Source organism: Lynx rufus, unplaced genomic scaffold (assembly GCF_022079265.1).
Source record: "Lynx rufus isolate CCGP_SWC_20201006 ecotype Redwood Valley unplaced genomic scaffold, mLynRuf1.p SCAF_8, whole genome shotgun sequence".
Classification (NCBI taxonomy): domain Eukaryota; kingdom Metazoa; phylum Chordata; class Mammalia; order Carnivora; family Felidae; genus Lynx; species Lynx rufus.
The window spans coordinates 72,891,981-72,905,107 of record NW_025814896.1 but is presented as its reverse complement, the minus strand read 5'-3'; the positions used below and the strand labels follow the sequence as shown (position 1 = coordinate 72,905,107).

Genomic DNA, 13,127 nt, shown 5'->3' with positions numbered 1-13,127 from the left:
TCTTACTGGGTTTGTTTGTCCAGTGATCATGAATGGGGACAGTACCCCTTTAGCAAATAGAAAGGAGCTTCAAGGAATTCTACAACATAGAAGGTTTTTTTTAAAGGCTGTAAGGGAATGGGACAAGGAAGGGCATAAACAAAAAGGACTCTTTCCAACAAGGTCATCTTTCTGTAGGGGAGGGGCAGAGGTCTGTCTTGGAGTTTACTATTACTGTCACTGATAAGGTAATTCCACATTACCTGGGTGATGGTCATATTCCTGGGCGTGACTTAACTGAAAACTACAGTTAAGTCTTGGTTTGCAGGGTTGGGGGCAGTTGACATCATTTTGAGCCTGTTCCTTTTTTAGCAATAGGAACTGAAATTTTTAGCATGAGTGACAAGAGATATAAAAATACAGCTGTTTAGTAAAATCTCAGTCATCCTAAATTTGAAAACATCAGTATGATCTCATGATCTGTTTCTCTTTAGAAAATATGCTTATTTCCTAGCAATGTCCACAAAAATTCATAACCACTAATCAGCCTAGTAGTGATCACTACTCGTAGTGCCCAGATTATGGTTTCTAGGTATCATTTCCCACTAGAAGAATCAGGGCTCCTTGGAGAAATAGCTGATTTCAGGTTTGGACCAGAAATGTACAGGATAGACCTCATTCATCTTATAGCAGAAATCAAGGATGTTACAGTTATGTTAAAGGACTCAGGAGCCATTTTGAGCACCACTAAGATTAAAACCATTAAATTTGTTGAAATTCATTAGTTCATAATGACATTTAAAAAAAATTCATTGTTCACATTTGGAGAATAGGAAGGAAACCTTCTGAAGGAGGGAAGGCTTTTCTCTATGAAGAAGATATGAGTGTCAGCATTTTGCAAACCTTTTTATAATGGTTCATCACAAAGAATATTGACCATAAGTGAAGGAAGTACACACCATTTATTTTGTACTCAAACAGTTAAACTTGAAAAAAATCATGCTGGAGCCAATGAATGCCACCACAGGGATGCAATAAGAGAAGGCCATTTATAGGGGACAATACAAAACTAAGGAGCCAGGCCTTCCTCCACTTTGTTTTAAAAACGGGGGGAGGCGGGGGGTGGGCAGGGCGCCTGGGTGGCTCAGTCGTTTAAACATATGATTTCAGGTCAGGTCATGATCTCGTGGTTCCTGATTTCGAGCCCCACGTCAGTCTCTGTGCTAACAGCTCAGAGCCTAAAGCCTGCTTGGGGTTCTGTGTCTCCCTCTTTCTCTGCCCCTCCACCCCGCCTCAAAAATAAACATTTAAAAAATAAGAGAAAAGGCAAGGACTTTTAAAAGAGGATGGAGAGAATTTAGAGATTTTTTAAAATACATTTTTTCACAGAATCTTTTACATTTAAGAGCCACATGAACCAAATACAGTGTGTGGTCATTATATTGAACCAGATTCCAAACAACCAGTTGCAGTAACACATGTACAAAATAATTGGGGGAAATTTGAACACTACTGTACACTTTATATTTTAACTATAATGAATTTTAGTGGGTGATGTCATTCCAGGTTTGTTTTTAATAAGTAATTTTATCTTTTAGAGATCTATAATAAAATATTCGTGGGTGAAGTATGTCTGGGATTTGCTTCAGATAATTGGGGGATGTTGTAAAAAATGAGGGGTTTACCTGTGAGTTTGTTATTGTTGAAGAGGTAATTGATTTTATGGAGACTCCTTGTACTATTCCCTAGTTTTTGTATATATCTGAAAATTTGCATAGAAGTTTACTTTTAAAAGTAAAATGTGATTTTTTTTTTTTATGTAAGGATGCCTTTGTACTTCTTGGCTGTTATTTTCAATTACGTGTTTGTCTTTTTTATTGTTCTCTAGATTGCCCCAGTGGAAAATGACAATAGCTATGATGAACTGAAAAGAGATGCAAAGTTATGTTTGTCACTAATGTCTCAGGGGTTGCTTTACCCTCATCAAGTGCCTTTGGTACTTCAGGTGCTAAAACAAGTAAGAGTGTATAACAAATATATGATTTTGTTAGAACTTGGTATATCATTCTAAGAATTTCACAGAGTCCGCTGTAGTGCACATAAAACCTGAAATTTGTTTTTCATTTTGAATTTTCTTTTAGTATGAGGGAAGACATATATTGACCAAAGAAACAGATCTAGATTCTGTACCTGCCTTTGCCACCAACTTCTGTGACCTTGGGGGCAATCACTCAACCCCCAGATTTTCTATATACACAAAGAGCCACTTACTGAAGCACCTCAGATACAATGTGCTTATGAGTGAGGGGGGTGGTCATTCCCTTTCATCAATATCCCCTTTATTTTATTCACTTGTATTTCCTGGTTTCTGGTTAAAAATAATGATGATAATAATAATAATAATAATAATAATAATAATGTGCAACTCTTAGAGGAGTCAGAGCATTAGTTATAAATAATTTTCTTCAAGAGTTGACTTTTGAATGTGTTCCTTTCCCTTTACTTTCAACCATTCTAAATAACTAAGTTTACCTGAAATTGTTTATGCAACCTTTTATTTAGAAGGATATAGGACATGAGCTTGCTCTAACTATACTTGTAAAAGTAGAGTTGTAGTAGATTATATTATTTGCGTGTAATTTCTGTCATTTTTGTTCTTGGTAGCACTGTTTGCATTGTTTCTACTTCTTCTCATTTACAGACAGCAAGAAGCAGTTCTTGGCATGCTAGATACACAGTACTGACCTACCTCCAGACCATGGTATTTTATAACCTCTTTATTTTCCTTAACAATGAAGATGCAGTTAAAGACATCAGGTGGCTGGTTATAAGTCTTTTGGAGGATGAGCAACTAGAGGTAAAGTTTGAGATACAGCAAATCAAATGTAATACATTTAAAGAAGGCATCATGCCCTACCCCCTCTTTAATAAGTATGCACTGATTGCTTTTCTTAAAGTGTAAATTATTAAAAGTAACTTTCATTTTAACATACTCTGTGTGATTGGTTTTGATACCCTAATCATGACTTCCTGTCGTACAAATGGAAACAAACATTGGGCATGTACTTGTTCTGGCATCTCTTTGAACGTGGACAGATAACATTTTTGAACCAAAGTTTTCTTATATGTGAAATTGCAGGTGATAATATTTTCCTTACTAACTTAAGAGCTAATAGGAATGTCCATGAAGGCAATTTCAAGAGAATAAAAATCCACACACAAATGCTATTATCCAGTAGACTTAAAATAGGATTGTTGCCCCTTTTTATTTTTCTTGGTAGAGAAATTAAAGGTAGCTTTTGAGGTGAGGTTACATTAACATTTTGTACAAAAAGATAAATCTCTTAGTTAAAATAGCCAAATGTAAGAAAAGCATGTTGTAGTAAATACGGATTAAGATACAACTTTTGAAATTGGCCTTAGGTAAAGAAAATTCATTGAAATTTTTGTGAAATTTGTACTTTTTTAATTTTATGGGCTTTATGGGTTTTCTGTATGGTAGAACACTCCCAGTAATTATATATTCTATTTGAGAGCACTGAAAATAGATTATATCAGTAGGAAACTAGGAATGGAAATTTTTCTACCTCCCTAATGAGCCTATTCATTTTGTAGTACAGCTTTATTGTTTTATGGGAGCCAATATCGTCTAGTCCCTTAGATACTCATAGTTGGTTATGACAACCACAGCAGACTTCAATGTAAATATTTACAGTTATCCATAACTTTTTAACTTGTATTTTTTAGTAACTTGAATGGAAATGAAAAGGTGGAAATCTTGAAATCAGTATTTCCTAATTTTAAATATTACAGTAATCACATTAAATTGCATTTACTGTTTGGCTGGACCTTGTAGAACATTTTCATAATTATTTTTATATTCCATGTAGTAGGCTTAAGCATAACTGCTACTATAAGTATAACCATGCCATTCATTAAAACTACCTTTCTTTTTTTTTCCTAAAGATTTTTTTTTTTTTTTTTTTTTTTAAGTAATCTCTCAACCCAGTGTGGGGCTCGGACTCACAGCCCCAAGATCAAGAGTCGCGTTTTCCACCCACTGACTGAGCCAGCCGGGCACCTCTGTCATATTTTTTAAAACAGAATATTGAGTATCAGTAATAATTAGTGACAGCTACTCATAATACTGAAAAAACGTTATAATAATCTAAATGAGGAATGTTTAAAGAAAACTATTGATTTAAAGGAAAACTTTTAGGGGTGCCTGGCTGGCTCATTTAGTAGAGCATGCAACTCGATTTCAGGGTCGTGAGTTCAAGCCCCATGTTGGGTGTAGAGCCTACTTTAAAAAAAGAATGTGTAATGATGATGACAGGGTTGTCAAGATATATAATGAGTATTCCACATTAGTCTTCTGTCATAGTATGTTAGCACTGGCTCTTTGAAAAGCAGCTGATAGCCACAAAATTCACAGTAAAATTGTTCATACATTGGAATTTAGTAATCCCAATTTTTAGGATCCAACTTAAGAAAACATAACAATATGGAAAAAAATTATATACATAAATTAAGAATATTTTTAGCACAATAGAAGTTGAAAGCATTCTAATCAATAGTTGGATATAAAAATGAATCATGGTATTAAAAGAAATAATGCAACCAAATATGAAGTAGTGAAACATTTTATAATGTAATTCACTTAATAGTGTGATGAAAATGTTAAGTATGCAAAAACTGTCAACACTAAAACATTTAAGACAAAACCTTTTGAAGCAATAAGTAGCAAAATATTCAGGTTTTTTTTTTCAAATCATTATTTCCTGTCTTTATGAATATTTAGCAGGAATTTTGTGATATATCTGAGAAGATAGCATTTTACTGCTTTTTTGTTTTCAACAAAACTTGAGTTCCCATTCCACTTTGAAATGATACACTCTGCATTTAGCACTTCTGAAAACGATGTTTGTAGTCTGACATAAGCTTGTGAGATTCCTAAGAAGTAAATTGCACAGAAGTAGCTACAATATATGCCCATTGCAGAAATTGTCCTGTATCTCTGTTACCAATGAAAACAACAATAGCAGTAGATTTTAGAGATCTGGACTCCAGAAAAACCTTGTTTTAATGTTAGGCTCTGGCACTGCTTTTAAACAGTTATAGCCCTGATAAGAACTGTCGGTCAATGGGAAAATGCTTTATGGAGAAATTTAATTTTGTATGTTACTCTCTGCAACCCTAATGCTTTCATCCGTTTTGAGGTCACAGACCCCTTGAGGATCTGATGAAGTCTCCATTAAGAAATAGCATGTGAGAGTATTTACACAGTTTGCAAACAAATGCCAGCGAAAGCCCCCAGCCCAGTTCCCAAAACCACCCTCCCTAGCATTCCACTTGATTTAGGATCTCAACTCTAAAAGAAGTGATTATCTCTACAGGTTCGAGAAATGGCTGCTACCACCTTAAGTGGTCTGTTACAATGTAATTTCCTGACCATGGACAGTCCTATGCAGATTCATTTTGAGCAACTTTGCAAAACAAAACTACCGAAGAAAAGAAAGCGAGACCCTGGTTTTGTAGGAGATACAATTCCTTCTGCAGGTAACTGTGCTGGTAGAAAAATACCCATATCCTTTGGGAAATTAACCAGGCTTACTTAACAAATATTTACTGAATACTTGTATGTACCTGGGTACTGGAAATGGTTGTCCCTGCTTTTTTTTTTTTTTTTTAATAATTTTTTTCAATGTTTATTTTTGAGAGAGGGAGCACAAGTTTGGGAGGGGCAGAGAGAGAGAGACACAGAATCTGAAGCAGGCTCCCGGACACGGGGCTCAAACTCACGAACTGCAAGATCATGACCTGAGCTGAAGTCGGATGCTTAATTGATTGAGCCACCCATGCGCCCCAGGTTGTCCCTGCTTTTAATGAGCTTTGCCTATTAAGGCAAGACCTGGAATTTAAAAGCAAAAATTGAGATAAGTACAAAGGGACCTGAGGATGCCTGGGTAGTTCAGTGTCTGACTCTTGATTTTGACTCAGGTCGTGATGGCATCTCACCATTGTGAGATCAAGCCCCAAGTTGGGCTTGGTGCTGGTTGTGGAGCCTGTTTAAGATTCATCCTCTCTCTCTCTCTCTCTCTCTCTCTCTCTCAAAAAAAAAAAATAATAAAATAATAATAATAATAATAATAAAAACAAAGAAACCTATACACCGCTGCATGCAACTATTAAATTAATCAGGTCTACCCACCTACATGAATTAGTTATTTTGGAGAGGCTAAAACATTTTTTAGATTTTATTGCTTAGGTATAAATGTACTAAGAAAATACAAAGTAAAAACAGCCTTGCTTTTATTTGGAAAGGGGTCTATTCACTACTTCACTAGCCATTTGTTGGGAGGGTAAGAAGAGTCCTCTCAGAGTAGAAGTTTCTACTCTAACCGGAGCATAAAGATAAACAGTCTGTTTAAGAATCAGATCTGATTACCATGTCACATTTAAAGAGACATTTAAACATGATTGTGGGGCACTTGGCTGGCTTGGTCGGTAGAGCATGTGATTCTTGATCTCAGGGTTGTAAATTCAAGCTCCATGTTGGGTATAGAGACTATTTAAAAATAAAATCTTTAAAAAAAACATGGTTGGAAAGAACTATCTGACATTGCGACTGCTAACTACATAGTCACAGGAAGAATGAAAAATATATAGAAAGATTGTTAATAAGTAGGAGGCTTATCAGATTTATGGGACATGCTTGGAATGTGAAGCTCCTAAGTGCTGATTACAGGAGAGTCTTAATTATGTCATATAGTTACCTAATAGCAATTTCCAATAAAATGCCAATGTATGTTCTAGTGGCTTTGCTTGAGAACTATATATGTATATATTTTTTAATTATTTATTTTGAGAGAGAGAAAGAGAGAGAGGGTATGAGTAGGGGAGGGGCAAAGAGAGAGAGAATCCCAAGTAGGCTCTGCACTGTCCGCACAGAGCCCCAAGCAGGGCTTGATCTCATGAGATCATGACCTGAGGGGAAGTCGGATGTTTGACTGAGCCATCCAGGCACACCTGAGAGCCGTGTGTGTGTGTGTGTGTGTGTGTGTGTGTGTGTGTGTGTGTGTGTGTGTTTTAATGTTTACTTTTGAGAGAGAGTGTACAAGCAGGGGAGGGGCCGGGGGTGGTGGTGGTACAGAGGATCTGAAGCAGGCTCCAAGCTGACAGCAGACAGCCCAACGTGGGGCTCAAACTCACTAGCCGAGAGATCATGACCTGAGCCAAAGTCAAACGCTTAACCGACTGAGCCGCCCAGGCATCCTGAAAACCACTAGTTTAATTGAAAACTAGTTTCATTTCACTGTAACACGTGCAGTAGAGTCCTGTAAATATTGGAACATACATTGGTGTTTTTTTTGCAGAGTTGGTCAAACGTCATGCTGGGGTGCTAGGACTCGGTGCGTGTGTTCTTTCTAGTCCTTATGATGTTCCCACCTGGATGCCACAGCTCCTTATGAATCTCAGTGCACATCTAAATGATCCGCAGCCTATTGAGGTAAAATCTTTCTTGTTAGTTTCTTTGCATGCATATTATATCAGTGATGTTTTGTAAGAAATCATTTATGCTAATAATTTCCCATTCACTCTGGACCTTCAGCTATGATAAAACTGCTGCTGCTACTACCTCTGCCAGGGCTAAGCCTGCTCATCAGTGATTATTAAAATCTTGCAGAGGCCTTGCTTTTGTGTATATTTGAGATCTTTTGGTAGCAAGGAAAATACTGTAGCTTCTGTCTCTCCCAGTTCAGTGGAAGTAAAATACTGTCAATGTTGTCTGGATAGTTAATCTTTATACTTCACTAACATTTTATACCTAGGAAGTATCTAACTGGGAGCTAATATTAAACAGGAAATTGTGATGGTAGTATTCATGACTAACTATGTACCTAAATAGCTGAAAAGGTCAATGACTTTGTCCTTTTCACCTTGGTAAGTAGATGTAGGTGTATATTCAAACTGGTTTAATCATGCGGTGTAAGTTCCAGGGGCTTGTCCTAAAGTGCAGCTCATAGTTTTAAAGAAGTGAGCTTGGTGGCTTTGCCAAGTTCCATTTGGCTTGTTAGTTTTGCAGCACTCAGTTAAGTGTGAGATCTGAAGTCTAGAGGGATCTTTACTTAGTTATCCTAAACACTAACTAGGATAACTAAACACATATGTATCCTAAACACATAACTATCCTAAACTAGTTATCCTAGTTTTTCAGAGGTTAAAATAAAATGTGTGTGGGTTGCCTACTCTACAGATGACTGTAAAAAAGACCTTATCCAATTTCCGAAGGACGCACCATGACAACTGGCAAGAACACAAACAGCAATTCACAGATGACCAGCTGCTTGTTCTCACCGATCTCCTTGTGTCACCATGCTATTATGCATAGAAGGGTGAGTCAGCAAAATTGAGATTAAAGAAGTCTGGCATCCCCAGGCAGATGTCATTGGTTTGGTGATTGGGAAGTAGGTGTTCCTAAGTTTTTTCCTTTTTCTGACATTCTTAGATGTCACTGTTTAGATTTAAAATATATATACGACTTTTGCTATCACCAGTGGAAGTAAGTTTCCAGAAAATTCTTCCTTGTTTCTCTGCTTTGGGTATTAAGCAGAGAATTGATGTGACTGCTTTTGGACCTTTATAAATGAGAAGGCTCAGTAGCCTGGGAATGGTTAGTTAAGAGAAATTGTGTTCTTACTTGCCTCCTGCGTGGGGCCTAGGCACTCTGGGTTGCCCCAAGGACCTTAGGTACTGTACAATTATGAGAACATTTCATCTGTATTCTTAAGTTTTTTGTTTTTTGTTTTTTGTTTTCATCCTGAATTAAAGATGAGAACCCAGAAACCTTTCCACTGGGATAAGAAGAATAAAGAAAATCTCACTTCTTGCATGTTCTGTTGTCTAACTGAAATTTTTTTCCTCCCTGATACAGATGAGTAGTCCTCACTTCAAGCTCTTTTCATCAAAAATTCCAGATCCTCAGGTACCATCTGTGGTGGCTCTCTGCAGGTTTTTAAACCCCGCCTCTGCTGAGCTCTCATCGGTTTGGTGGTTTCTGTGTTTAGTCTCATTAGTCTACGTTCCACAGGCTCTCAGCTGCCATTTGATTACCTAACTTGTCTGGAAGTATCTCCAGAATACTGAACACTTTTTCTTTGAGGCATCTGACAAAGCCACAGTGTCTCAGACTAGAAATAATTACCCAATATGATCATGGCATCCAAGAACAAACAGAGTCTAGGAAATCATTAAGAAACAATTTACTTGTAATGGAGAATACCTGTCTGTAATACAGGTCCTGTCATTTCACTCATCTCAAATTATTTTGAATTTTTTCCAAATGGCTGTTGGGTGTAGATGGTAGTAGGGCTGCGGGCCATAAATCAAAGCCTGAGAGCCTTGGGTCTGGAGAGCCATGAAGAGGGAAGTAAAAGAGAGCCAAGTTTGGAGCCTAACCAAGGACCTGATGGATCACTCCACCAAGACACAGAAGTGAAGTCTTTGTCCACGTTCTTCCTACAGACTGGAGTTTTTGGTGCTGATAGAGCAGTTGCTGAAAAACTGGGGGTTTGGTGAATAAATTTTTGATTGATTGTTGTGTGTGTATACAATGTGTGATTTTGAAAATAAACAACAACAACAACAAAAACCCTGACTGATTGATTTTTACCTGTATTCTTTGCATATACTATTGGACCCTCTTTGAAAACTGTTATACATCACCTAATGGAAAACTGCTGTGTATGTGGAAATTTCATAATTTTCTTTCTTTTTTGTTTTTTTTCTTTTTTCTTCTTTTTTTTTTTTTTTTTTGCCTGCAGAATCGTTGAGAGACTGAGTCTTTATATTTAATTAACTTGTTTAATAAATGTTATATAGATGTAAAAGACTGTATAAACTGTAGAGATAGCATTGGCAAGACTTTGTACAGATGCAACCTTTTACACAGCACCTGTGTGTAATTAATTTGTAAAGATTCACATGTAGCTCTTTATTATAGTAAATTTTGGCTTTTGTACCAATTGAATGCTATTTTTTGTGTTTTTAAATTATTTTCTCTATTCATGTTACAAAAGCTGAGGTGTGGGGTTTTTGTTTGAGTTCACTTATCGTTAGAATGTCTGGATTTTTATGTAACTTTTTTGTGTGCATCCTTAAATGCAAACACCACATGTTTGCCTGTGACAAGTTTATAGAATGCAAGGTATCTTCTAGGTTAAAGTAATTCACAAGTTGGTGAATGTCATCTTGGAACACACCCTGTACAGTCTTCCTTAAAGGAACACTACAGTATATTTTTTAGTATCTACTTGCTGAATGACTCGATACAGACCTAAGCACAGCAGAGGTCCCGGTATAGTATTGAATTGTCAGCATACACAGGCCTAATCCCTGTATAGAGTAGTGCCAAACTGATGATTTCAATTGTGTAACTAGTTTAAAACCCAATAAATGGATTGTTTTTAACATCTGGCTTTTGTCTTCATTAAGAAGAGAAGACAGTTTTCTAGGCAGTGACTCTCATGGATTCCTTTTCCATCCATAGATCTGGATCCATAAATTCATGCCCTCTAACCAAAATGAATTACCTAAACCAGACCTGTCTAGTATAGTAGCTAATAGCTACATATGACTATTTACATATAAATAAAATTTCATTTCTTCAGCCTCTATGGCCACTTGTGGCTAGTAGTTTACCTTACTGAGTAGCACAGATGAATGTTTTTATCACAGAAAGTTCTGTTGGGCAGCACTGGTCTGGTCTAGATCATTGATGATCTAGATGTGTCTAAGAATCACATGGGGATTTTGTTAAAATGTGAATTTTAATTCATGCTGCTAGCTCATGATATTGATGCCTGGCCCTCACACTTTGAATGGTGAGGCCTTACATTATATTAACCACTTTGAGATTTTTCTAAACAAGCTGCATGAAACTATGCCTTAGCAAGGTTCCTAAAGTAGGAACTTTATTTTTTTTTTTTAGGAACTTTATTTTTTTTTTCAGTGTATGAAATTTATTGTCAAATTGGTTTCCATACAACACCCATTGCTCATCCCAAAAGGTGCCCTCCTCAATACCCATCACCCACCCTCCCCTCCCTCCCACCCCCCATCAGCCCTCAGTTTGTTCTCAGTTTTTAACAGTCTCTTATGCTTTGGCTCTCTCCCACTCTAACCTCTTTTTTTTTTCCTTCCCCTCCCCCATGGGTTTCTGTAAAGTTTCTCAGGATCCACATAAGAGTGAAAACATACGGTATCTGTCTTTCTCTGTATGGCTTATTTCACTTAGCATCACACTCGCCAGTTCCATCCACGTTGCTACAAAGGGCCATATTTCATTCTTTCTCATTGCCACGTAGTACTCCATTGTGTATATAAACCACAATTTCTTTATGCATTCATCAGTTGATGGACATTTAGGCTCTTTCCACAATTTGGCTATCGTTGAGAGTGCTGCTATAAACATTGGGGTACAAGTGCCCCTATGCATCAGTACTCCTGTATCACTTGGGTAAATTCCTAGCAGTGCTATTGCTGGGTCATAGGGTAGGTCTATTTTTAATTTTTTGAGGAACCTCCACACTGTTTTCCAGAGTGGCTGCACCAGTTTGCATTCCCACCAACAGTGCAAGAGGGTTCCCGTTTCTCCACATCCTCTCCAGCATCTATAGTCTCCTGATTTGTTCATTTTGGCCACTCTGACTGGCGTGAGGTGATACCTGAGTGTGGTTTTGATTTGTATTTCCCTGATGAGGAGCGACGTTGAGCATCTTTTCATGTGCCTGTTGGCCATCCGGATGTCTTCTTTAGAGAAGTGTCTATTCATGTTTTCTGCCCATTTCTTCACAGGGTTATTTGTTTTTCGGGTGTGGAGTTTGGTGAGCTCTTTATAGATTTTGGATACTAGCCCTTTGTCCGATATGTCATTTGCAAATATCTTTTCCCATTCCGTTGGTTGCCTTTTAGTTTTGTTGGTTGTTTCCTTTGCTGTGCAGAAGCTTTTTATCTTCATAAGGTCCCGGTAATTCATTTTTGCTTTTAATTCCCTTGCCTTTGGAGATGTGTCAAGTAAGAGATTGCTACGGCTGAGGTCAGAGAGGTCTTTTCCTGCTTTCTCCTCTAGGGTTTTGATGGTTTCCTGTCTCACATTTAGGTCCTTTATCCATTTTGAGTTTATTTTTGTGAATGGGGTGAGAAAGTGGTCTAGTTTCAACCTTCTGCATGTTGCTGTCCAGTTCTCCCAGCACCATTTGTTAAAGAGACTGTCTTTTTTCCATTGGATGTTCTTTCCTGCTTTGTCAAAGATGAGTTGGCCATACGTTTGTGGGTCTAGTTCTGGGGTTTCTATTCTATTCCATTGGTCTGTGTGTCTGTTTTTGTGCCAATACCATGCTGTCTTGACGATTACAGCTTTGTAGTTGAGGCTAAAGTCTGGGATTGTGATGCCTCCTGCTTTGGTCTTCTTCAAAATTACTTTGGCTATTCGGGGCCTTTTGTGGTTCCATACGAATTTTAGGATTGCTTGTTCTAGTTTCGAGAAGAATGCTGGTGCAGTTTTGATTGGGATTGCAATGAATGTGTAGATAGCTTTGGGTAGTATTGACATTTTGACAATATTTATTCTTCCAATCCATGAGCAGGGAATGTCTTTCCATTTCTTTATATCTTCTTCAATTACCTTCATAAGCTTTCTATAGTGTTGAGCATATAGATCTTTTACATCTTTGGTTAGATTTATTCCTAGGTATTTTATGCTTCTTGGTGCAATTGTGAATGGGATCAGTTTCTTTATGTCTTTCTGTTGCTTCATTATTGGTGTATAAGAATACAACTGATTTCTGTACATTGATTTTGTATCCTGAGACTTTGCTGAATTCATGTATCAGTTCTAGCAGACTTTTGGTGGAGTCTATCGGATTTTCCATGTATAGTATCATGTCATCTGCAAAAAGTGAAAGCTTGACTTCATCTTTGCCAATTTTGATGCCTTTGATTTCCTTTTGTTGTCTGATGGCTGATGCTAGAACTTCCAACACTATGTTAAACAACAGCGGTGAGAGTGGACACCCCTGTCGTGTTCCTGATCTCAGGGAAAAGGCTCTCAGTTTTTCCCCATTGAGGATGATGTTAGCTGTGGGCTT

General features: G+C 37.4%; 1 protein-coding gene across 3 annotated transcripts in view; it reads left to right on the top strand.

The window, feature by feature from the left end:
• The window catches only part of PSME4 (proteasome activator subunit 4), a 103,994-nt gene extending 93,545 nt beyond the window's left edge, over positions 1-10,449 (top strand). For all 3 annotated transcript variants that reach the window (XM_047069964.1, XM_047069962.1, XM_047069965.1), the window contains 6 exons: positions 1,868-1,996; positions 2,681-2,836; positions 5,376-5,538; positions 7,356-7,489; positions 8,237-8,375; positions 8,915-10,449. In XM_047069964.1, the coding sequence (XP_046925920.1) occupies positions 1,868-1,996; positions 2,681-2,836; positions 5,376-5,538; positions 7,356-7,489; positions 8,237-8,371 (717 nt within the window). In that variant the 3' untranslated portion in view covers positions 8,372-8,375; positions 8,915-10,449. The remainder of the gene's footprint in view (positions 1-1,867; positions 1,997-2,680; positions 2,837-5,375; positions 5,539-7,355; positions 7,490-8,236; positions 8,376-8,914) is intronic.
• The last annotated feature ends 2,678 nt before the right edge of the window (positions 10,450-13,127 follow it).